Source organism: Hakea prostrata, chromosome 4 (genome assembly GCF_041222555.1).
Source record: "Hakea prostrata isolate BN-2017 chromosome 4, UWA_Hpros_2, whole genome shotgun sequence".
Taxonomy (NCBI): Eukaryota; Viridiplantae; Streptophyta; class Magnoliopsida; order Proteales; family Proteaceae; genus Hakea; species Hakea prostrata.
Window position 1 is genome coordinate 46233385 of NC_142603.1, and position 25539 is coordinate 46258923.

At 36.6% G+C, this 25539-nt stretch overlaps 3 protein-coding genes across 3 annotated transcripts; 1 reads left to right on the plus strand and 2 right to left on the minus strand.

The window, feature by feature from the left end:
- The first annotated feature begins 8613 nt into the window (after positions 1–8613).
- On the plus strand, positions 8614–9933 carry LOC149019143 (phosphoglycerate mutase-like protein AT74). The gene is made up of 2 exons (XM_089154486.1): positions 8614–9240; positions 9331–9933. Exons 1-2 carry the CDS (start codon positions 8616–8618, stop codon positions 9756–9758), a joined length of 1053 nt encoding a protein of 350 aa, XP_089010612.1. The 5' UTR covers positions 8614–8615; the 3' UTR covers positions 9759–9933.
- Positions 9934–14352: 4419 nt separating this feature from the next.
- LOC149019144 (protein VARIATION IN COMPOUND TRIGGERED ROOT growth response-like) lies at positions 14353–16590 on the minus strand. Its single transcript, XM_089153205.1, has 3 exons — positions 16277–16590; positions 15362–16168; positions 14353–15247 (listed from the first exon to the last, which is right to left on the minus strand). Exons 1-3 carry the CDS (start codon positions 16478–16480, stop codon positions 14648–14650), a joined length of 1611 nt encoding a protein of 536 aa, XP_089009331.1. The 5' UTR covers positions 16481–16590; the 3' UTR covers positions 14353–14647.
- Positions 16577–18467, minus strand: LOC149019145 (disease resistance protein Roq1-like). The gene is made up of 2 exons (XM_089154064.1): positions 17987–18467; positions 16577–17798 (listed from the first exon to the last, which is right to left on the minus strand). Exons 1-2 carry the CDS (start codon positions 18424–18426, stop codon positions 16577–16579), a joined length of 1662 nt encoding a protein of 553 aa, XP_089010190.1. The 5' UTR covers positions 18427–18467.
- Positions 18468–25539: the final 7072 nt, after the last annotated feature.

Here is a 25539-nt window from a genome sequence, read left to right on the forward strand (position 1 = left end):
AAATATGTGAAAATCTCTTTTTTGCATCCTTCAAGATGGAATTAAAAACAAGAAAGAGTCATGAGATCTCAAGAAAGATGAATTTTTCTTCTTCTTCTTTCACTTCTTCAAGACGACAGCAAAAGAATTACTGCAATCAAACGGTCCAAACTTGATAAACACAAATAAAAGAATTTTTAGAGCCAATGGAGATGGTGAAGGAATGGAGGAAGAGATAGAGAAGGAACAGAAGAAGAATAAATTTAGTCAATAGATTTGACAGTAAAAATTTAGAGTCGTTCAATTAACATATTCATACGTCTATTCAGCTATATATATATTTTTTTGTTTTTTCCTGTTAGACACTAAATTGTTGTTTCAAAATTGTGCTGAGGTGTCAATTTGATTCAAAAATGAAGGAAAAAAACATAAGAAACAGACCGGCATGACATGGACTGTTTATAGTCCAAAAATGCCAAAAAAAAAAAAAGAGAAAAAAAAAAGCAAAAAAAATGCGAAAAAAAAAAAAAACACAAGAAGTAAAAAATGTAACTTTTGACGTAAATGTAATTTTGGACAGTAGCACGAGTTTCACCCTATAAGTTGACTCAAACGTAATTACGTAAGTAACTCAAGAGAAAAAAAAAAAAAAAAAATGACACCCGCGATTGAACCTCGAATCCTTCTCCTTTCCTTCAAACCAAACGCGGCTTCCCTAGTGGAAAATTATTCCAGTCTTAATTCCTTCGAAGCAGACCTGTTTTTCCCGGAAAGCTCTGCATTTGATCATGGGATCTTCAAACTCCGCCGCTACAGTGCCGCCTGAGTCTCCGCCTACGCCTAACCCGTCATCGCAACAATCTCCTCTGACTAACTCTTCACCGGCTCCCCTTCATCAGATGGACGCAGACGAAGAAGACGAGAACGTCAAGCAGCTCCAAGAATGCTCTGTTCTCTATTTATCTCTTCAGGTAAAACTGTTTTCTATTTTGCCCTTTCTCTTTTAATTCTTAAAGGTAGAAATCAAATTCAACGCTTTGGAACCAACCCATGCTTTTGTGTGTGTGCGTGCAGGAATGCCTTGTTCAAAGCAACAGGAATTGGAGGTCTTGCCAATTGGGTATGACTGCTAACACCTTCCATTTGCACCAAAACATCCGATAGTAAAACATATTGGATTCTCGAATCCCCGAAGTGTAACCATATCTATCTGGAATTTTCATTTTCAAAAAGGCGATGCTGTGAAATCCCAATTCTGTAGTCGCACATTTTGAGGTCAAATCTATGAATAAATTCGATTAATGGAAGTAAACAATTTATTTGGATTTGATGGATACTCAATCCAACACATTGTATAAGATTGTAGGTTATTGCTAGTGTCTGCTGACGACTAACCTCTGCTAATTATGGGTTTTGAGTTTTTAATTTTTTATTTTTTTAATCTCTTCCTAAATGTTTTTCTTTGTTTAGCATTTTATTGTTAGCCTTAGGTTGGGTATTAAAAGTCTTGAGAAATGTGAGTAATAATTCTTTTATTTAAAAGGTAGTCAATTGCTTACTTGAAGGTTCCTTTCACCTTGTTTGTGTTTGCCTATTTGTGAGGTATATTGTTTGCTTACTTATGGATTTCACTACTTGCTGGTATTTAGACGTTTGTTTTCTGGTATTTGTACTATGTTACTTTATGGTTGTTTATGAATCTTGTTCTTGGTTTTGCTTTGTTTTGAGCAGAGGTAAAGGCCTTAAAGGAATGTCACGTAGAGGACGCGTAATACCAAAGAACAATGAAAATTACAGAGAATCACAAACTGTGGCAAAAATTAGCTAAAGTAGCTGAGATTACATCTGTTCCTTGTCAAAGAACAATAAGAATTGCAGTCACAAACTGCACTAATACTTAAGTGGGGTAACATTTTTTCATCCTCAATTTTAGTGTATTTTGAACAGGAAATGCTTACTAGAGAGGCAGGTAACTACAAGTAGGTTTTGGTTGTTAATTCAACTCTCTTTCCTTGAGCCTTATTTGTCATTTTCCTGCTGTTATTTCTCCTTTCTTTTTTCTTTATTTTAAATGATGTGTGTAAAGACCTGGGCATTTTATTCTATACAAAATAATGTAGTTCACCTTTATGAGAATTCTTTGTCCCAATTACAAGTTTTGGTTTGTGTCGAAGATTTGCTTTGTTGATTAATCTTGTTCTCTAAATTTTAGGAATAAAAGACTACATGTGCTTTTGGAAAGGATCTGAGTTGTAACTGTTTCAACTAGAGTGTCCTATTTGAGCCTTTAAATTATTGAGACACGTAAAAATATAAAAAATTTCATTGCTTATACCATGAATCTGATGACAAGTATTAGGATGATTATTCGGGGTCCCGCTGCAGACCTATATTACCAGAAAAGGTTGAGGAAAATCTGTTGTGGGAGTGCTTTCTTCTTGGCCCAAGGGCTGGGGGTGGTGTTGCACTGTAATCTCACAATATTGCAATTCTAGCAGTGGGATGGATGATTTGTGTGAAGAGATCAATTATTCAAGAGGGGCCATTAAATAGTCAGTTTGGTTCTTTCTCATGTACCGCCAAGAGAACCTAGTTCAGAAACCATTGTTCTTGGAGCCCATAAAATCAGGTCCTATGGCAGGAGCGAAAAATCTTCTCTTTTAAACTTTGGTCAAGGGACCACTGTTCTTGGAACCAATGAGGATAAGAGCCATATTTTGGAAGGAGAATGAAGATCCAGTCATTTAAAAGATATGGGATTGGGGGGGGGGGGGAGGTGTGGGGGCGAGAACCATCAAAATGGCAACTGGGGTGGGTTGTCTGGACTTTGGAGAACGATGAATTGGGCTCTGCACTGCAGTTGGAATTGAGGAAGACAGTTGTTAATGTTCAACTGGGATATGTTACCGCTAACCAGAGTTGTTCAAGCTGTGATACTCAAAGCAAGGAAAAATTTTGGTCTTTTATGCTCTACTTGGTTGATCAGAAAAATGAGAGTGATTTGGAGGCTGGGGAGGATATTTCGTATAAAGTTAGGGTTCATCTTAGTGGAAGTGAGTGTTTTTGTTTGTGTATTCATAATTTGTTGAATACTCTTTCATCAACTCATAGCATTACCTTAGTAAGCATTTTTAAACTAGTGCAGTGGACATGGATGATGAGTTGCTTCTGTAGCTCTTGTGAGGTATCCTTAAATGGATTGGAATACATAAAACTTTGAAGCTTTCTACGAGGTAGCTAAGTACCTCCAGAATAAATGTCATTGCCATGTAGCAATTCAACCATGTTTGCGTTGAAAATTGAAACTGATCCAATTCAATGTGAAAAACATCGGCATTGAGGGTCTAGTCCATTTACTGTATTCGATTACCCATCGAATACAGACATGATCACCATTGTTTACTCGTCCACAGTAAAAGTTGGTGTGATTAGTGTTTTTATCTGTTCCCCCTTGCTTAATAATTCTGATGATCATCTTGTTAAATAGAGTTGAATGCAGCACTATGAATGGTTTGCACTGAGGTCCAGAAAAGTTGCATCCTTGAAATTTTGAGCAGTGGATCTGTGCTTGCTTGGGCAAGTATCTGTTTGGGAATCTATGAAAAATAAATAAGATTCTCTTATGAGGGCCTTAGGTCAAGCCAAAGCAAAGGAAGAGGTTTCTGCTGGTACATGAGTGTGTTGCTATGAGGAAGCAGTGCAGGACTAACACTGTTCAGTATTTAGAGGAAAGCAAACCCTGAGTGGGAGCAGCATGGCAATCAAATGAGTTTGTGCTTAGCATGAGCCACAGTAGGATCACAACTTCCACCACCACTCGCTACTACCAACCTGCAATGCTGCCAAAGGTTGATCACTGCTCAACACACTCAAGGCTGCCTTTTAGGAATTTTTTTTGAAGTTCTTAGTAGAGACTGGTTTTTGCAAGAGATTGATTGGAAAGTAAGACAAATAAAATGAAATAGGTAAAAGTAACTTGATTGCAGTACATAAAGATAACAACCTAATGAGCAAACATTTGTACCTGAACAATATTAATGCATTGACTCACCCATATTCATTTCAGACTTCTAGGGTGCATTTGTTATCTTGTGAATGTCCTTGGACTAGAATGTATGCGTAACTGAATCTTATAACTAAATTAGGAGAGTCTCTTCAAGAAGAAGATCCAAAACTCCTTGTGTGTGGGTGAATGTATGTGTGTGTGGGTGAATGAATGTGTAGAATTGTACAATTAGATGGCGTAGTATTTGCTAATGTTATTTACAAAATGTCAGGTATAAAAATAAAAATTTTTAAGTAAAAAATTTGGGATGCTATTTGTCCAATCTCTTATTGGTGTATGATTGTACTCTTACCACAAATTGATGGCATGCATTTCTACCCCCCACAAAACAAAAAAAAGAAAAACAAAAAAAAAAAAGAAAGAGAAATTCATGGCATGCACCACCCCTCTCAAATATATGTTACCTGAAGAACTTCTGTTTTTCCATCCGATGAAACTTTATTCTTGCCCCCCCCCCCAAAAAAAAAAAAAAAAATGAAACTTTATTCAATTTTCAATACATAAAATGAGGTTAAGCTAGTTAACCACACACAGATTAAAAATAAAATAAAATAATAATAGTAAAAAACGAAGAAGAAGAAGAAGAAGAATGAGGTTAAACTAATGATTTGTTATTTGAACAGGCAGGTTGGAGTTTATTTGTTGCCATTTTTTCTCAAACATAGGTGCCCAGATCTTTGGCTCAATTTCTGTGTTGCCATTCTGACCCCACAATTGCAGCGAGGCCAAAGCACCCTTAAGTGTTAGGCACCATCGTGCAAGGAAAAACGCTGCTCTGAAGAAGCCTTAGCGCCGCTGCTTGGAAGAAACTGAATCTCGCCGCCGCTCTTTGAGGTCCACCTCCACCCATACACCTGCTTCCTCAACTCCTCTCTCCCTCTTTCCGCCTCTCCGTTTCATTTTCTCTCTCCCTCACCTCCTCTCCGACCCTTTTGTGCGTCTTCTCCACCTCCACCCCTCTTCTCTGCCTCTCTGTGTGTCTTCTCCACCTCCACCTCTCTCTCCGCCTCTCTGGTCTTCTCCGCCTCTCTCCCTCTCTCCGCCTTGTTCCTGTGAAGTTGCTATTTAGAAAAAGAACCAAAAAAAAAAAAAGTACTCAGTTTTCTCAGTCTCTTGGTGTCTATCTGTTTTTTCTCTAGTCTCTCTCACCGCATTTTTTCTCTGGTCATCCACTCCGTCTCTTTGTCTCTCTGTTTTTAGGACTTTCGGTTGAAGAAAAAAAAAAAAGGTTGAAGCGAGTCTTGGTACCTCGAGCAGAAAAAACTCCATATTTGGAAGTGCCAGTTCTGCTGAGGCATGCTTTTGCAGGTAGTCCACCATTGCTACTGGTCTTCTCATCTACGGCAACGACGTATGACAGTTCATGACTTTCTTCGCAATACCGGTGCTACCACCGTGACAACCAAAATTTCCGCCCTTGTGGCGTGATCTGTCTCCGCCCTTGTGGCGTGTTTTATCTCCGCCCTTGTGGTGTGTACGTCTCCGCCTTTGTGGCGTGTCTACCCCTTTGTGGGTGTTTGTAATAGATGATACATTTATTGTATCCACTGTGCTTAACCATTGCTGTGCTTGTTACAGCTCTAGCTCTAAGGGTTTATTGGGCTTGTCCCATCTCTTAGTTTGGATGACTCTGTCTATTGCATGTACGACAGTTTGGTCAATTTTCGCTCTTTGGTTCGAACTGAACCTTGTGTTTCATGCATCTATCCTTTGTATTTTTCCTTTCTTTTGTGTGTCTGTAATTTCTAGTCTATGAATGAAAATGAAGTCTCTGACTTCTTACCCAAAAAAAAAATAAATAAATAAAAAATAAAAAATAAAAAATTAAATCTGACCCCACAAATCACATGAATCATGTCATATGGGATTGAATGAGATCAATTTTCACCGAAACAATGAAGAACACTAAACACCTATATAAGGAGTAGAACTCAAACTGGTTTCTTTAAGCAATCATCCTTTGCCTACCTGACCATGTCCTTTATTTTTTATTAAATTAGAGGGAATGTTCACTAAGATTGAGGGTCATTACATACTTTATGTGTTTCAACTTAGGTTTAGGTGTAAGACTTTTTACTAAGCGGGAATATTGATATACGATAACGAATATTGATATACGATAACAATTAAGGAAGAGTGATTTTTTTAACTAAAACTAAAAAGAGGAACAATGTAGTCAAAGTGCATATAAGTTGGCTCATCTAACTCTTTTTCCTAAAAAAAAAAAAAGAAATTTCAAAAACGCTCTAAGATAATCGGCAAAAAGTAAAGTCGCCCTTGTATCTATGTCAAATTGACAATCACTTTCTTCTTTTTTCAAATCGTTAGAGAAGAGGATGAATAAACCTTTAATTATACTAGGAAAAATTTTAGGAACACCTCATGATAATCGATAGAAAAGTAGAAACATCCCAAAACCATGCCAAATTGGAACATCTTAAATTTGCACAATAGTTATATTCTGATTAACAAATTCTATAAGTCATGGTTAGATAATTTCATAATCTCCAAATTCTATAATTCAAGGTTCATCTAGACTAGCATACATGCACCTTCACTAATCTTCAAGGAGTAGTTTTACATGTAAATGAAGGTTTTTTTTTGAGTTGGGGGTGGGGGGAGGGGGAGGGAAAAGGGTGTGTAGAGTTGTGGAGTAGAGAGGGAGATTACTTTTTATATATGGAGGGTTTTATCATTGAGATTAATTATGTGTTTAAAAGAGAGATTTGATAAGTTATTCTGAGACAGATAATTGTAAATTAAAATTCAATAAAGAATTGTAATATTGAAAACGCATCCATTTTTTTTTGAATTGATATTTCTTTCATGTCCCTTGCATAGAAAATGAAACCTTTAAACTACGTAGTACTTATATCATCGCAGGTGTCAGGAGAGGACGTGTAAAACTTCTAGAGAAGATGAGATTTTTTTTTATAAATGAGACAACTGGTCGTGTTTTTATTTGGTCATCACCAACCCAGCCACGAGGACTTGACCAAAAACACATCTACAAATGGCCATTTTTTCACGTTAGTGTATTTCAGCACAAGTGTCATGGAACCTTCTTTTATTTCATTCAAGTTACTGAAAAACAAAAATATATATTACCTAAGCTACCTAACCATAAGTTTGAAATCCCCCACTCTTACGGAGAAGAGGGGTCAGGTGCATTTGGATTCTCTAGAAGTTGAAGGAAGAGGGTAACCATCCTAACCGCCCTCTGTAATCACACATTCACAAGAGAAGGGTTCACCTTGTCAGTTTTCAAACAGGAAAACCTTTTAGAAATGTATAGTGATAGTGGACCAAGCAGGTTAAGATATGATTATCTAAGCTTGAGGATAAAGGAACCATACTTGGGGTGCAACTATAAGTCTAGAACCCCTAGCCCTAGGGATGATAGGGGTAGGGGTGTAAATGGATAATCGAAATTCGCTTTCGAATTCGAATCCGCATCCGTTTAGGGGTATCCGAATCCGTCCGATTAGTAATAGGATGTGGATATGGTATAACCCTTTCTTACCGAATATTATCCGTCCGATAAAATTATCCGATTAAGTTACTTATTTAGATTTATTATTCTTATTTTTATAATTTTTGTCTATAATATGTGACTATTTTTCTATATTTTCTACAAAAATAGATACCAAAGTTGTTAAATTCTTAAATTTTAAGCCTAGCCCTCATAAATAAAAAGGTAAAGATGTAAATAAGTAGTCGAAAACTTGTATTTAATCTATATTCATGTCTGTTTAGAAGAATCAACTTAAGAAAATAACTATCCGATTATAATCCGAATCCGACAGAATCCGCCCGAAAACCGATAGGATATTATCCGAATCCGTCCGAATATAATAGGATGCAAATATGGATATACCACTATCCGATCCAAATCCGGTCCGTTTACACCCCTAGATAGGGGTGAGGATAATTCCTAGACACTACCTTTGATCATATGTTCAAGAGAGGGGTCTCTCTACCTTGATAATATTCCGACATGTAGTTACAGTTAGGGATGTAAACGGATTGGATTTGGTCCGCATCTTATTATATTCGGATAGATTCGGATAAATTCCTATCGGTTTCGGAGGATTCAATCGGATTCGGATGATAATCCGATAGTTTTTTAAGTAATTTTTTTAAAATTTAGTATGAATACAAATTGAATTCAAGTTTTCAATTACCTATTGACATCTTTACCATTTTGTCTGTGAGGCAATGTTTGAAATTTAAGAATTTAGCAATTTTTGTAGTCTTTTTTTTTAGTTAAGCAATTTTATAATTATTTTAGTAAAATATTCAAAAAAATAGTCAAATATCTCAAGTAAAAAATGTATATAAATAAAAAAGCGTAACTTAATCTAGATAATTTTATTGGATAAATAATGTAGAGAGGTGATATATCATATCCATATTCTAATAGTAATTGGACGGATTTGGATACCCCTAAATGAATGCGAATGCGAATTTAATTTAATGACAGATTTTGTAAATCTTAGATAGGGTTGGCGAAAGTTTGGTTCAAATTGACTTTTATCTAAACATCTGTTTTCAGAGGAAGAGACAATAGATGCCAACAATGGTGTGGAAAATGGCGTGCAAAACATTATTGCGTAAAGGAGTGGATAGCATGAACCTGATTCAGACGACAAAAGTCACAAACTCACGAGGATTTATCAGCCGTTCTATCGTCTCATTAAACGAAGAAGAAGAAGAGGAAGAAGAAGACAAAGAAGAGAAGAGAAAAGAAGCCATGGAACATCTACCATTACCCAAGAGAATAATATTAGTGAGACATGGAGAGAGCCAAGGTAACCTAGACGACACTGCTTACACCATCACCCCAGACAATCAGATCCCTCTCACCCCTCACGGCATCGACCAAGCCCGCCACGCCGGCCACCGTCTCCGCCGCCTCATCTCCGACGACGACCGCTGCAACAACTGGAAGGTTTTCTTCTACGTTTCTCCTTATCGCCGAACTCGCTCCACCCTTAGCGAGATCGGCAGATCTTTCCCCAGAAACCATATCCTCGGAGTCAAGGAGGAATGCAGGATCAGAGAACAGGATTTCGGCAATTTTCAGGTGGAGGAGCGGATGAAGGCCATTAAACTCGCTCGTCAGCGCTTCGGCCGTTTCTTCTTTCGATTCCCTGATGGCGAATCAGCTGCCGATGTCTTCGATCGTCTCTCCAGTATGTCAACCACTCGTACCTATATCCTCTTCTTCTTCTTCTTCTCTGCATCTGGGTTTCTCTTTATTGTTTCGGGTTTGTGATTTGCAGGCTTCATGGAGTCGCTGTGGAGGGATATAGACATGAAGAGGATTGATCATCACCATTACAAACATGGTGACGAGACAAATCTGATCATCGTGTCACACGGGCTGACCATGCGAGTGTTTCTGATGAAGTGGTTCAAGTGGACGGTGGAGCAATTCGAGCACCTCAACAATCCGAATAACTGCGAATTCCTGGTCATTCAACTAGGAACCGGCGGAGATTACAGCCTTGCGATTCATCACTCCGAAGAGGAATTACTTCACCTGGGACTGTCTCCAGAGATGATCGCAGATCAGAAATGGCGTGCCAATGCCAATCGAGGGGATTGGAACGAGAATTGCTCCTGGAATCTTGACAGCTTCTTCGATCATCTACCCTCTTCTGATTCCTCTTCTGACTCTGATGAAAACAATAAAGTTCATCCATTATGAAATTTTCCCCTGTATATGAAAATGATTCATGATTGTACATTTACACTTGATCATAGCAATGGAGTTACATCTAATTCATGTTCATGCCTTGACTCATTTTCTCTCTCTGGAGCTCATGATCTCAGAAAATGTATAGAAACTGATTCTTAATTCGAAAACGAAATGCACTCAGATATTCATTTCTCTACCATTTCAACCCTTTTAGCTTCAGTCGCTAATTTTGAAGAACATCAATGAATCTTTGCCTTGCCCTCCCCAATTCTAATTTCTAGTGTTGCTATTTGATTCCAGCCTGACTCTGCTCCAATTTGAAAACGAAATTGATCTAGGCAGCTCCCTTGTCTCTCTGAACTATGGAAATGTCACATTTGCATTCCTTCGAACAGATCTTTAGTTTAATAGGTTAAAGCTCCACTACCGCAATAGAAACAAAGCCATAGAAACCCAGCTGCGTCTGGTGGTGCAGAGGAAGAAGGGATGCAGGTCAAGTGGAGTGTGAAGATGGGAATCGATGATTGCAATTTCGAAGGGGTGAAAGGAAGCAGTTTTGATGTTGTGTTCTAAAGTGGTACCACAGAATTCATTCAAACATTTTTTATTGAGACCCAACTACTTTTTAGTCAGGCACTTGTTCTTGATTTAAGAAAAACCATCACATGAATTTCATTCTGATGATGCTGAAGTAAACTTGAAGGATTAAATTTTGTAGTGGATTTATAGAGGGATGTCCCACATCCCCTTGCCGAAAAACTTAATTGTCATGTTGCTCAGTGCCTGGGTTAGTCCATATCATCAAACCATTAGTATACTTGCAAACACATTACCACTCTAAAGCTTACCACACTAAAGCCAAGATGAATCTGTCAACTTGCTGCAGAATGATCAGCTGCACTTCCTCTGAATCTTTATTAGATATGCAGATTCTGATGTCCATAACAAGGACCTAACCTTTAAGTGAGATAAACTGACTTGGTTGATCAGTGAACCAAAGATAACTTGGCTTGAGCTTAACCATATGCCCAAAGGTACAATCTTATGGCCTCAATTGTACCACTGCCTGGGAATATACAACTCAATGGCCTTGGTCAAGTCACAAACCACAGCAACAACCAGTATAAGCTGGAAGTCACATAACAACTGTTGCAACACCATAAAGATGACAACAGATAAGCATGGATCCCAAAACAATATGGTGATGGCTGCTAAATTAGGTTAACCGGGGGGGGGGGGTTGTGTTGAGGAATCATGGCAATGGGTTTAAATGTTGTGTTCACCCTTAAGAGAGTGGACCTTGGTGCATTGGTGAGGTTGCTCAACTGGTCGCAGGATGAAATTGGGAAACTCGTGGGGGGGGGGGGGAATCTAACCAAAAGCAAGGACCTAGTATAAGGAGGTAAACACAAAGGCATGAAGAGAGATAAGATAACTCAAATCTGCTGCAACACAAGCATAGAAGAAAATTCGACCGAAATTGTCGAAATTTCGGTCGAAATGTCTGCATTTTTAAAAAACGAAACGAAATTTCAATTATTTCGAAAAGAAAAGTATCAAATTTCGAGTTTCTGAGATTTCGACCATTTCGACCATTTCGACCTAAATTTCGACATATCAGCATTCCAACTTGTTTTTCCTTAGTTTTTGTTGATTTCTATCCCATTTTCACCTAATTTTCACTACTCCTTCGCCTTCAAACACCACTTTTGCTCATTTTTAGCCTCCAAACACCTCCTAAGCCACAACAGCTACAAAGGAAACTCCAGCAACAATAGAATGTGAAGCATGAGCCACACCCAACAGTTCCAAACTTCCCCTTTTTTTATTTTTGTTTTGTTCATGCCTTAAATGATCTTGTATTGCCTTGAAATTAATATATGTTTAGCCTAGGACTATGATCTATAATTGTGTTTTGTTAAACTTATCTTTTTATTATTTGCTACCATTTTTTCATTTTTTTATTATAATAATTATTTTCTAAAATTATGTATTTTTATTTTATGTATATATGTTATATAGGCTTTAGCTTTATATATTTGAGACACCATCACTTGATCTAGCTGGTCATTTTATTTTGTTGACTTGTTGTATATGTAACCATTCTACCAAACAATTCATGTATGTTGTTGATTCTATGCATGTATGCAATACAGTTTGCACTTGTCGGAACCAGTCATTTGTTAGTATACTTGAATGATAAATTTTCAATAGTTTTGTTTTTTACAAAATACTAGTTCCATTGTGTTTATTATGCTTGAAATAGGTAGTATACAAGAATCCAAATCATTTTGAGTCCATATGAGGCCTGAAATTGAAGTTTTAATTTTCAGAAAAAGTGTCCAGTTTCGATCGAAATTTCGGCCTTTTGCAAGGTCGAAATTCCTGTTTCGGTCGAAATTTCTTCCTTGAACACAAGTCCACATTGTGTCTGGATGATGCAGTATTAAGGGTTAATAGCATGCACGTGTCCCTTAGTGCATCAATTTTACCTAGTTCAGTTGCTAGTACACGGGCGGACCTACTAAGGGGCGGGGGCCATGGCCCCCTGGATTTTTAGATTTTTTTCATAATTGTCAGTATTTTCTCATTTTTATGTTAATTTCCTTTATTTTTCCTTTATTTTTCTCTTCTTAAACGAGAAATTTTACTATTTGGCCCCCCAATATTGAGAATAAATTTTAAAGGTAAAATAATGGGTATGAATGTCATCTCTATCTAAAAACTAATTCCTCAATCCCTATTTATTCTCCCCTCTTATCTCTCTCACATTTTTTCTTCTTATTTATTTTCTCATCTTTCTATAAACGTGGGTTAAATTTTTTTTAAAAAAAAAACCTTATTAGATATTTAAAATATCATTTTTAATTAAAAACTCCTCAATCTCTATTTATTCTCTCATATCTCATCTCTCTTCTCTCCTCTCTTTTTTTTTTTTCTATTTATTATCTTTAGTTTATTTTTGCATATTTATTCTTCTCTTTCTATAAACGTGTGTTAAGGAAATTTTGGAAAAAAATCTTCTCCACAATTGGGTACTCTTTCTCTTTTTCAATTTATTTATTGTTTATATTTTTCTCATTTTGTAAATAGTTTTTGATTTTATATTCTCTATTTCTTTATTTTTTCTACAACTTTATTATTTGATTTTATATTGTGAATAAAATGTCTATAATTAGTAAATTAACTAACTACCATTAGTTTGCATCTCTTACCTTAAAAAAAAAAAAATGGTTTGCATCTGACTTTTTAGGGTTGAAATCATGTGTGATTTTTTTGTGTACTGATGCTTTAATTTTCCTATTTTTGTCAAATATGTATGGGCCCCACAAAATATATGTGGACCTATTCCTTAATATAGTAATATAATTCATAGGTGATACCCCTAATGGGTCTTATAAGGGCCCACACAACATGTGTGGCGAAAAAACATTGGTGCTTCCCTAATCCGAACTTCTATTCTTCGCCCCCCCCCATATTGAATCCTGGTTCTGCCACTGCTAGTACATTATCAAAATTAATGAGGTCATCTCCAGGTCAATGTGATCTTGGTGAAGATGATTGCCTTAGATATCTTTACAAAATGTGGAAACCTCCATGCAGCTTTATCGTGAAATGATATCTGATCAATTACTGCGGTAGAATGGTCTGGATATACAGTGAAGAAGACACATCAAGCTTAGATCACAGTGATCTATGCTCCATGCATGCTAACTGACTTTGATCCAAACTTTGGGAAATGCTAGCTGAAGACAGAAGAAAAAAAGGCCGGAATAGCATTATGTTCTTTGTTTGGAACCAGTTTTCTGGTTTTTTTCCGGCCCTGCCGTTTCAGTCTTGGTTTCCTGTGGAACCTCCAATTGTGGAGCTTGTTTTGCTACCTTTATTTTGTGTTTTAGAAGTTGTTAGTTAGGCTAGATTAAGTATTTAGAACTCCAGTTCTTATTCTACTTTTTCCTTATGTTTATTTTGTTCCTCTAAGATACTTCAGGCATAGTTGTCACGGCAGCGACAAGGCACCCAAAGGGGGAAGAAAATTAAGGTGATACCAATTTCGGTGACAAGACAACACCATGGAGCCTAGTCTGACCATAACACTTGGACGCTTAGGCGACGCCTTGATAACTATGACTTCATGCTCTCTCCAGTAATACATGTCCATAGAGCACATCGCTAGGAGACTCATAGTAGACTTGGAGGAGGCTTAGAAAATGAAGCCAGCTCTTATTTAAGTAGCTGTTGATGCTCTTCAAACCTATGTAGCACCAAGCGTGTAATATCAGCTTTCAACACAAAAATGTAGAGCTTAAGAGCAAAATAGAGTATGCATTAACTAGTTTCTAGGATGGTAAAGAAATGAAGATTTTCTTGTGATTTAGTTGAACTTGTTGGCTGATATACTTCACTTTTGAGAATAGAGAGTATAGTTCTACTGTTGAATCTCGGCAAGAATCCATACGGAAATTATATCAGAGTGGTAACATGATAGCATTTGTCCCTGTAAACATTTACTGATGTGAACTGTAAAGCAATTTATTTCTGTATTAAACTTCAGGTTCATGGGACTAAGAGGTGCTAAATAAATAAATAAATAAATCCTTGTTTTTCTTTTCTTTCAAACACACTAATGCCACCATCAACAGTCCAATAAATAAGTTTTTCAACAAACGAACAAAAGGTTCCACATGTTTGGTAACCCCTCGTTATTTCCTACAAAATATGAAATTCTTCACCTCACAGCCACATTTATTCATTTCATCTTCATCATTGTACTCGATTACTCTGTGTTCTGCTTCATTTGGACCCATTTCATAAGTCATTCCCTCTTCTTCCTTCAAAGTAGACTTCAATCTTGATTCATTGTCAGTAACTCTGTTTTGCATTCCATCCGTCATCTTCTACTCTTCTTCCTTCAAACTAGGTTCTGATATATCTTCATCCTCTGTCGTTCTCAGACATCTTACAATCTCAAGAAATTCGCCATCACCATAATACTGCAACTGATCACCAAACATCGACTGCCTCTCCTTCATCAGGAACAAGTTCATTGTTCTCACATTATATCCCATTTTATTCCTTCCACAGTATGAATGACCACCCATTGACGCAGGATCTAAATCTAGACCTGCTATCTGAATAGCGTTTCCGCCTTCCAACTGAACCCCGAACCAATCAAACCCTTGGAATTCATGAATGAATTCTATGTGACCGCCTGATTGTTCAGATATGATGGTGCCTTCAATTACCAATCTAATACTGCATTTAATTTTTACATCTTTCCTATGGATCCAAGATTCAACATAGACAGAGATATGCTGCAGTGCCGCAGGGTAAACGTCCATAGAAAGGTGCATAACTAACCTGCCATTGCTGCCTACCTCACCATCGTCGTCATCAGGGATCAAGAAACATGGAAAATCATTTTCATCTCTCTTTTGCTGCACTGGTATCCAGATCTGTGTGCTGCAAATAGGGATGTTGTCATTGAGAATTGGTTCCTGTAATTAAGAGGAAAAGAAAGGATCTACGCGTCAATCAATCATAAATTTGAAACTAATGAGTACCATATAAAGTTAAGCTTCCAAAAAAACGGAAACAAAAGTTGGTCTTACCGTCAGCCTCGACTGATCTGTTACTGTTACCACACAACAGCTTGTACCCAATTTTCTTATCAGTTTATTGTACTCACTGCCAATTCTGCTTGTCTTTGCAAAGCCTCTAAATATCTCTACTTTTACCCGACAATGCTTTACCATAATGAGTTCCAGATTTTTCGTATTTTGCATGACTGGAAGGTTTTCAATATAGGTGTCCTCAACGCGATATTCAACTAAACTAGGTGGCATCTTTGGTATCTGTAGAAGCTTGTGACATCCACCTAGCTTCAAGGAACGCAAAGAAGTCATGTTTACCATTGATCTAGGAAGATGCATTAATTTAGGTTTGTCAGAAAGATTCAAGATCTCCAACTTATTTAGCAGTCCAACACCATCAGGAAGTGCTTCAATTTTCATAGACATTCCCTCCAAAGAAAGCTCAGTCAAAGATTCTTTTAGATCACCGATGCAACTAGGCAACTCTTTGAGTGAGTTGCAATAAAAAAGATCAAGTCTTTGGAGAGAACTCAATCTGCCAATATTGTTTGGGAGTTCCTCAAGTGACCTGCAATTACGAAGAATAAACTTCTTGAGAGACTTCAACCTAGAAATACTGTTTGGGAGTATCTTGAGACGACCGCAACTACTCAAGTTCAAGTAAACAAGTTTTTGTAGCTCCCCAATGGATTCATGCAAATCAACCAAATCTCCGCAAGACCCAAGATCCAACTCCTCTAAGTGAGGAAATCCTGAAAAGTCAGGAGTCTCAAACAATCTATAATTACCATAGAGTTGAAGGACTTTCAAGTGTCGGAACTGCTGCTAAACAAAGAGAAGAACATAGAATTTTGTTAATTAGTAATGTCAAATAAAGTCGCATGTTGAAGCAAAATTAGCTGAGATAAGAAAAACAAAAATAGCATCCCTCACCCTTTTCTTAGGCCACTTATTGAAAACTTGCGTACATTTTCCAAAACTTAAGTCGAGTACAACTAGCTCTTCATGACAGTAATCAGCATCTAATTTTTCCAAAGGACAAAAGTGCCATCTGAGCCATCTTAACTGAGAAGGCAAATGGTCAAAGCTCCCCTTAAAGGTTGCTCCATCAACTTGTAGTAATCTTAGTTCACGCATCTTTTCAAGATCTTTCGTACGTATGCATCTTTCACCACTGGAGAAACTTCTCCATTGATCATCTTTAAGGCTGATACCCTCAACAATTTTGTTCCCCTACATGAACAAAAAAGAAATCCAAATGAAAATTGAAAGAAAAATATAAAGAGGGTGGGAGCATATCATGTAAGTATCCTTTACCTTATATCCCTCAAAGAAATTTTTATAAGTCCATAGTCGAGTATGGAAATCAGGTTTCTCAGGCCTGTGATTGTAGGCAATTCTTTGTCCCATATCTCTTAGTTGATCATGTATCCACAAAACTTCTTTTTCACAATCTTCAAAAGAATCATTCACCTTTTTGAACTTGAAGAGGGATTTTCTCTTGAGAACTTCCATACGGTATACAGGCTCGAAGCCACAAGCTTCCCAGATTGAAAGTATGGTTTCGACCTCCCATCCTATAAAGAAACATGCAGCATCAAGAAACATAGATTTCTCAATAGGACCCAAATCCTCAAGGGTTGTCTTTAATCTTTCGTAGACACTATTAGCAGGAAGTTGTTTTAATATTCTAAGCTTGGATTTCCATACTTCTTTATCTTCTATCATAGTTAAATCACAACCCAAAACCTCTAGAGTTAAGGGCAACCCTGCTGCAGTATTTACTATACAAATTGAAACATCTTTATACTCTTTAGGAGGTTCGTTCGTGGAAAACGCATTCAAACTAATGAGTCGAAGACTCTCTTCTGCATTCAATTCATCAGGTTCAAATATGCTTCTAATGTTTTTAGGAACTCCATTAAGAACACTTTGATCTCTAGATGTTACAATTATCCTGCTTTTAGAACCAAACCAACTTTGATCACCAGCCAATGCAGATAATTCGGTACGATTACCCACATCATCAAGAATGAGAAGGGTTTTCATATGTTGAAGCCTTTCTTTTATCAGTCTTGATCCTTCTTGAGAACTGCATAACTTTTTTTCCTCATGAAACATACCGTAAATAAGTTGTTCTTGCAAACAAACTATACCATTGGATTGTGAGGCTTTCTCTTTAACATCTCCAATAAAACAACTCTTGCTAAAATTTTTAGAGATGCAATTGTATACAGCTGTAGCAATGGTTGTCTTTCCAATGCCACCTTGACCACATATTCCTACAAATTGAATATCCTTAGAGTTGGTGGTTGACGTCTTTGATATAAGACGTAGTACAGATGCCACGCGAGATTCTAGTCCAACAGGATGTTTAACATCAATCATAGGAATTATACTCAATCGAAACCAAGCTTCTTGAGTAACATCTGCAACTAACTTTGATTGATCATCCCTACAATTAGTAGAAAAGAAAATGAAGCATCACCACACAATGGAAATGAACTCAAATCTAAAAATAACATCTGAACATGATAAACCTCAAAGTACGATTAAATTTGAGAATGATTAAACTTTCAATCACTTTAAAGTATGAGAGGAAGCATATATGCTTCTTTAATTTGAGGGACTAAAAAGACATACCCGTTGTTGACAACCCATCCGCTCATATTTCCTATTGCTCGTAAAGTATCTTTCCATTTTTCTAGAGTTTCTGATTTCTCATTTCCATGTTTGTCAGATGAAATCTCAAAAGATCCAGTTTGATTCTTAACATTGGATGGGCTAACCTGGTAGAAAATTGGAAAAATGATTTGACCGGCGGTTCGGTGACATTCCAGGATCTGAGTGAGCTCGTTGAGGCACCAAGTGCTTTCTACATATCTTTTACTCAAGACAACAATGGAGAGCTTGGAGCATTTTATTTCTCTGAAAAGTGTTGACCCAATATCTTCTCCTTTCCACAGATCTTTGCTGTCTAAGAAAACATGAATTCCACGATGATGTAAAGCCTCGTGAAGGGGAACAACAAAGGTATTACGGGTGTCTTCACCTCTGAAATTGATAAACACGTGAAACCCCATATAGTTTGCAAGGCAGATCGATAGAATTCAAGAGCTCTATCTGTGTGAAACAAGGCAAGAGGGCGATTAATGAAAAAAAAGTGCAAACTCTTAGATCTCTGTAAATGATGTAAGAAGTGATCACCAGAAGAACAAAAAAACGAAGTCAGAACGAAAGAGAAGTGCTTGGTATAAACAGCCAAGCTTGACCAACTCAGCATGGAATGGTCCACTGCGTTTTACTTCTTGTCGATTGCATTATTGTAATCTGATGGATGAAAATCCATATCATCTGTCGACAAGATCTCGGCCTCTGGTTTTAGGTTTCCTAAGCATCTCTTGGGTCTCCTATCATATCACATTCGGTAATGACCGTTCAAGCACAAAGTTCCAGACTCAAACATGGGAGTGCTTTGAAGCACTTGTATGCCTCTACCCAACGACTTCTAAAATAAATAATTAAGTACACCATCGCCAGCACAGAAGCATGTGAAATCTACGAGGGAGTCAAATTGGTTCTGGTAAGCCTTGCAGTCTACCTTACAGAATGAACCCACTTGAGAAAAAAAGACAAAATATCACTCCACATCTGTTTGTTTGGAAAAGTGGGGAGAAATAAAACAATTCCAAATAAAATAAAATACGTAGGATTCATATGCATTCAATCAGGAATGAGAAATGAAAAGGATGGATTTTATGAAAAAGAGGTTTTAAAGATGAATCTCACTTTGCTTATTTCTTTCATTTTTTTAAAAGTACAATTAAATATGTGGGGTCTTTTAAAATGAATTAAATAGAAAAGAAAAAAAAAAAAAAAGTCTCATTACCTTATGCATCAACTTTTTCAGTCCATTAAATCAAACAAGTCATATTTGAGATTTTGTGAAACAATTGACTTTTTCCATCTATTTTTTCCCATTCCACTTGATTTAGTAAATAAACAATGTCTTCTAGTGATTGGAACGAGAATTGCTCCTGAAATTCATCATTTCAAGGAGGAGCTCTTCCACTTGGGACTGTCCACAGTCCCCAGAGATGGCGTGCCAACGCCAATAGAGGGGATTGGAATGAGAATTGCTCTTGGAACAATTTTGATAAAGTATTTTGAAAAGCTAGTGTTAATATAGAATTGATTCCATACTAAAGATAGTGCTTAATCCTCTGATGAATGAAGTAAACTCACTCACGTCTGACTCATGCGAATAGAAAGAAAACAAGACAAATCCTTACTTCTTTAAACTGTCAATGTGAAAACATAATTATTTTTTAAGTAGGTACTTCTGTTGTTGATTTAAGAAACATCACCACATCAATTTCATTCTGATGATGTTGGAGTAAACTTGAGTGAGATACTGTTTAACACAATGATGTTAGTCCGTCGGAGTACGAAAATCCTCGCCTTTAAATACATGACCAAGGTGCCCACTACATGTTGCACAAGTAATTTCAACTCTCATCCCATCAGGTCAGGCTGAAAACAAGTATATGCCTGAGTTACGGAAAAGCAGCAGATAGAAAAGGAGGAGGGAGCCAGAATTAAATTTTGTAGTGGATTTATAAAGGGGTGTCCCAAAACCTGCACAGTTATAGATCCCCTCATCAAAAAACTTGTCATATTGCCTGCTAGTGCCTGGGTACTTGCATATCATGACATTATTAGTATACTTGCAAGCACGATACCACACTAAAGCCATGATGAATCTGTCAACATGCTGCAAAATGAGCTGCATTTTCTGAAAATCTTATTGGATATGCAGATTGTGAGATCAACTGATTTGGTTGCCGTTTCAGCGTTGGATTCCTATGGAACTTTCAATTGTCTTCAATTGTGGAGCTTGTTTTGCTACCTTTATTTCGTGTTTTTGTTGTTATTAATTATGTTGGACTAGGTATCTAGAACTCCAGACCCTATTCAACCTTTTCATTTGTTTATTTTGTTTCTCTTAGACACTTCAATTCATACATAGTTGTCACAATGTCTAGGAGACAAGGCATCCAATGGGGGAAGGAAACTAAGGCAATACCAATTAAGGTGACAAGATGACACCGGGGTGCCTAGTGTGACCACAGCACCTAGATGTCTAGGTGACCCCCCCCCCCCCACCCCCCCTTCCCTCCCCCCCCCCCTCCTCCCCCCCCCCCCCCCCCACAACCACGAAATTCCCCCGAAATTTCGGCGATATTTCGCCCCCCCATATAGAAATTTCGCCCCCAAATTTTTTTGAATATTTTAACCAAAAATTTTGATAAATTTGATACTTATCCTAATCTGATGTAAATATGTGGTAAATTTGAATTATTTCTAAAAATTATTCCATTTAAATTCTCTTACCTAGTCACATTTAATATATTACCTTATGAGGCCTACATCATTAGGACATAATTGGAACGATTATCAAATCACTCTTAAGATTCTTTTATAAGATTCATTAATAATTTAAATTGTTTCCATAAATTATTTCATGTATACACTCTTCCCTAATCACATTTGGCATGTTGACTTTGATAATTTAAATTATTTCTTAATAAATATTTCCATTTAAATCTCTTGCCTAGCCACATTTAATGTGTTACCTTCTCAGGCCTAAATCATTCAGGCATTGTTGGAAAGATTAACTGACGATTCTATTACAAAATATCTTCATAATGTAAATTGTTTCCATAAATTATTTCATGTATATATTCTTCCCTAACCCCATTTGGCATGTTAACTTTTGAGAACTAGATCACTAGAATATAGTTGGTAAGATTGCTCATTAATCTCGATGATTTTGCTATAAAAAGTTTTTCTATTTATAAGTTATTCTATATAGATTTTCTTCCAAATTACATTTAATACATTAACTATTGAGTCTTGAATCATTGTGATAAAATTGGTAAGATTGTGATACAATCGCGAGAAAATCGCCTAAAAAGTGCAAGAAATAGTATAAAAATCACACACAAAAAAATTAAAAAAAAAAAAATTTTTTCCGAAATATCGCGATATATCGCCAGATCTCGCCGATTTCTCGGCGATATCTGGTAAAGATCGTTTCGCCCCCTGGTTTCGTTTCGCCAGGGGGCGAAACTGGCGAATTTCGCCGATATTTCGGCGAAATTCGCCGAAATTTCTTTCCTTGGTCTTGACAACTATTAGTTCATGCTCTCTCCAGTAACACATATCCATATAGTACATTGCAAGGAGACTCATGAAAGACTTAGAAGAGGCTTAGAAAATGAAGGCAGATCTTATTTAAGTAGTTGTCAACAAGGTTTAAAGTATCGGTATCGAGTATCGTATAGGTCAAGTGATTTTAAGAGACGTATCGTTCTGTATCGAGTATTGTATCGCTCTGATTAATGTATTTTAGTGTAATTCAATGGAGAGACGTATCGAGATGTATCATATCGGTTGAGTCAAGTATAGATACGTATCGGCTAGTATCGTATGGTATCGTGGGATACTTTAAACCTTGGTTGTCAATGCTCTCCAAACCTATGCGGCACCAAGTGTCTAATATCAGGCTTCAACATAAAAATGTAGAGCTTAATAGCAACATAGAGTATGCATTATCTAGTTTCCAGGATGGTAGAGAAGTGAAAATTTTCTTGTGATTTGTCTGGAACTTTCAGATTCACTTGAATTTGAAATGCAGAACCTGAAGATGAGATAGTGGTTGCAGAATTGGCCCATGCAACTACTGGATTCCCATGATGCTTATACAAGCAACATAAGTTTTAGAACTTATTAGTGTTCTAAAGCATGGACTTAGAACCTGTTGGCTGATATACTTCAATTTTTTAAGAATAGGGAGAATCCTTCTACCATTGAATTTCAGCAAGCATCCATGCTGCAAACTATCTCAGAGAGGTAACATGGCTTTTGTCCCCGTAAACATGATAGTGATGTGAACTGTAAAGCAACTTCTTTCTGTATTTAGCTTCAGGTTCATGGGACTGAAAAGTGCTCTTTTGACAATGAAGTTGAAGAGTTTTTAGCGACTGGACACATGGACGGACAATTTGCCCAGACACACAGGATCAGGGCTCCACTTTGCAATAAAAAACACTTCAAAAAAAAGAAAAATAAAAGATAAAAAAGAGAGATTAATTCACTTTCTTTTTTGTGCTACTTGGGCTAGTTAAACGGGATAATCTCTAGTGCTCTTTTTGGTATCAAATATCATTCTCAATTATGAAATTTTTTTATTATTTTAAATTATTTGACATCTATTATTAGTTATATTTTTATTTAAAATAATTATTGTTGAACCACATTGTATGGAATTTATTTAGTTTAAAAAATGTGTTTAGCCTTATCCAAAAAAAAAAAAAGTGTTTAACTTAAGCCATTATTTTTCTTACAATCACTGGATTTTCTTATATACAGGTGGGAAAAATCATGATGGCTCATTACAAGCTGCAGCCTTTACAACGAATAAAAATTTAGTGAACAACGGTTGTCTATCATTGGCATCTATTGTTCGCATTGCGGCTTAAATGGGATCGATTCCTATTCAAACGAAAATGTCGAGAAAATCTACAATTCGAGTTTGTGAATCTCCAATTTTTACTTGAATATGATATTCTAGATGGATTAAAGGCAACTCCAGCTGTAACGTCTTTTATTTGATGCATTTTTCTTACAATTAATTAATTGTTAGTATTTTGATTAAAGGGCTTTTTTTTAACAATTTTAATTATATTTTCTAACAATTTTCATTTTGACAAACCAAACTTATTTTCCATTTCATAATTTATTCTCAACAAAAGTTATTAAATAATTTTTCATTCTTGTCCAATAATAAATTCTTCTATTTATTTCTTTTAAATATGCATAATAGAGAATCAGAATTATTACAAAGAAGAGCCTAAGTCTTCTTTCCCCCCAAAAATATCCTTATTTTTCTTTTCTTTCATACACAATTATTCCACCATAGCTATCCAATAAAGAAGTTTAAAAAACATTTCAAACATGTAAATGAAATCATCAAAAAATTGTTAATTTTTTTTAAGCACAGAAACATAAAAAAAAAAAAGAATTATACCTCCATAACAATCCAAAAAAGAAGTTTATCACCAAACGAAACAAAAGGTTCCCCATGTTTGCTGATTCCCCACCCTTGTTTTGTTTCCCACAAAATATGAAAAATTTCACCCCGGAGGCTGCAACCACCTTTATTCCTATCATCTTCATCATTGTACTCGATGACTTTGTGTTGATTAATTCTGACCCATTTTATGAGTCATTCCATTCTTCCTTTAAATAGACTTCTGTTAGCCAAAATTGATAATATAATAAGGGGAACAAAGAATTAAGAGAAGATCCGGAAAGACAGAACTTGAACCGAAAAAGAAGAGTAAAGAAAAACCGTCGAGGCACGTCAGACGCTTTCCTTAAAACAGATTCGTCCCCTCCACAGTGTGCTTGAGGATTCAACGGACGTCTGTCTCCCAGGATACAACGATGTACTTAGCACAAAGTATATCGCAACGACGAACTTGACATGTGCCTTCCTTCTATCACCACACGATTCAAACACGAAACCAAACTCGAAGCCAAACTCAAATCATTGACAACACTCACAAATCGTTTTTAAGAAGACCCTTAAAACACACTTAGCATTCTTCTTAAATCATAAAAGAAAACTCAACACAACACAACCATTTTCACCAAGGAGGGATCCTTATTTATAAAGGAATTCTATGTCTCTTTAACTAGCTTGAAAGATGAAAAGCCATAGTCATTATTCCCCAAACTAAATGAATTAAGTTATGGAAATGAAAAGCTTTATTAATAACCAAGCTAGAAACGAGAAGTTTCTTGGAAATCAAGAGTCCCCAAAACCCTCCATAATTATCTTAGGGAAATGAGAAGTTTGTTGTTAGGAAATAGAAAGTCTCATAACCTTCATTCATGAATTCTCCTTGGGAGATGAAACACCCAATAGTCCATAGGTATTCCCATAACCCTTCATTCATAACCTCTCTTAGTGCAATGAATCACCAAATAGTCCATTGGTATTCCATGCACATATTTTCACAAATTCATTTATTTCCACAAACTCTCCTTATGAATGATTTTCATTCACATTCACTCATGCTCAAAGAGCATATTCCGACAACTTCAATCTTGATTCATACTCAGTAACTCTGTTTTGCATTCCATGGTCATCTTCTACTATTCTTCTTCATCCAAAGTAGGTTCTAATATATCTTCATCCTCTGTCGTTCTCGGATATCTTACAATCTCAAGAAATTCATCATCACCACAATACTGGAACTGCCTTTCCTTTATCAGGAACAAGTTCATTGCTCTCGGATTATATCTCATTTTATTCTTTCTATAGGGTTGGTATCTAACCACCCACTCAGGATCTGAATATTGACCTATTATCTGAATAATGTCTCCGCCAGCCAACTGAACCCCAAACCAATCAAACCCTTGGAATTCATGAACGAATTTTATGTGACCACATTTGATGGTGCCCACAATTACCAGGATAATGCTGCATCTAGTTTTTACATCTTTCTTATGGATACAAACATCGACATAGATTTCATGTGGCTCATACGATGTAATCCCTTCAGCATCAAAAACGCCTATAGGAAGGTGCATAACTAACCCGCCATTGCTACCTACCTCGCCATCATTATCAGGGATCAAGAAACATGGAAAACCATTTTCATCTCTCTTTTGCTTCACAGGTATCCAAATCTGTGTGCTGCAACTATTCATGTTATCATAGAGAATTGGTTCCTGTAATTAAGAGGAAACAAAAAGATATCCGGTCAATCAATCACAAATTTTGAAACTAATTAATGAGCACCATATAAAATTCAGCTTCCAAAAAGAATGGTACAGAAGTTAGTCTTACCGTTAACCTTGACTGATCCATTATTGTCACCACACAACAGCTTGTACTCAGTTTTCTCATCAGTTCATTGTACTCGCCACCAATTTTTCTTGTCTTTCCGAAGCCTCTAAATTTCTCTACTTCTATGCAACAATGTTGTACCCAAACGAGTTCCAGATTTTTCATATTTTGCATGACTGGAAGGTTTTCAATATAAGCGTTCTCAATGCAAAATTCAACTAAACTAGATGGCAGCTTTGGTATCTGTAGAAGCTTGTGACATCCACCTAGCTTC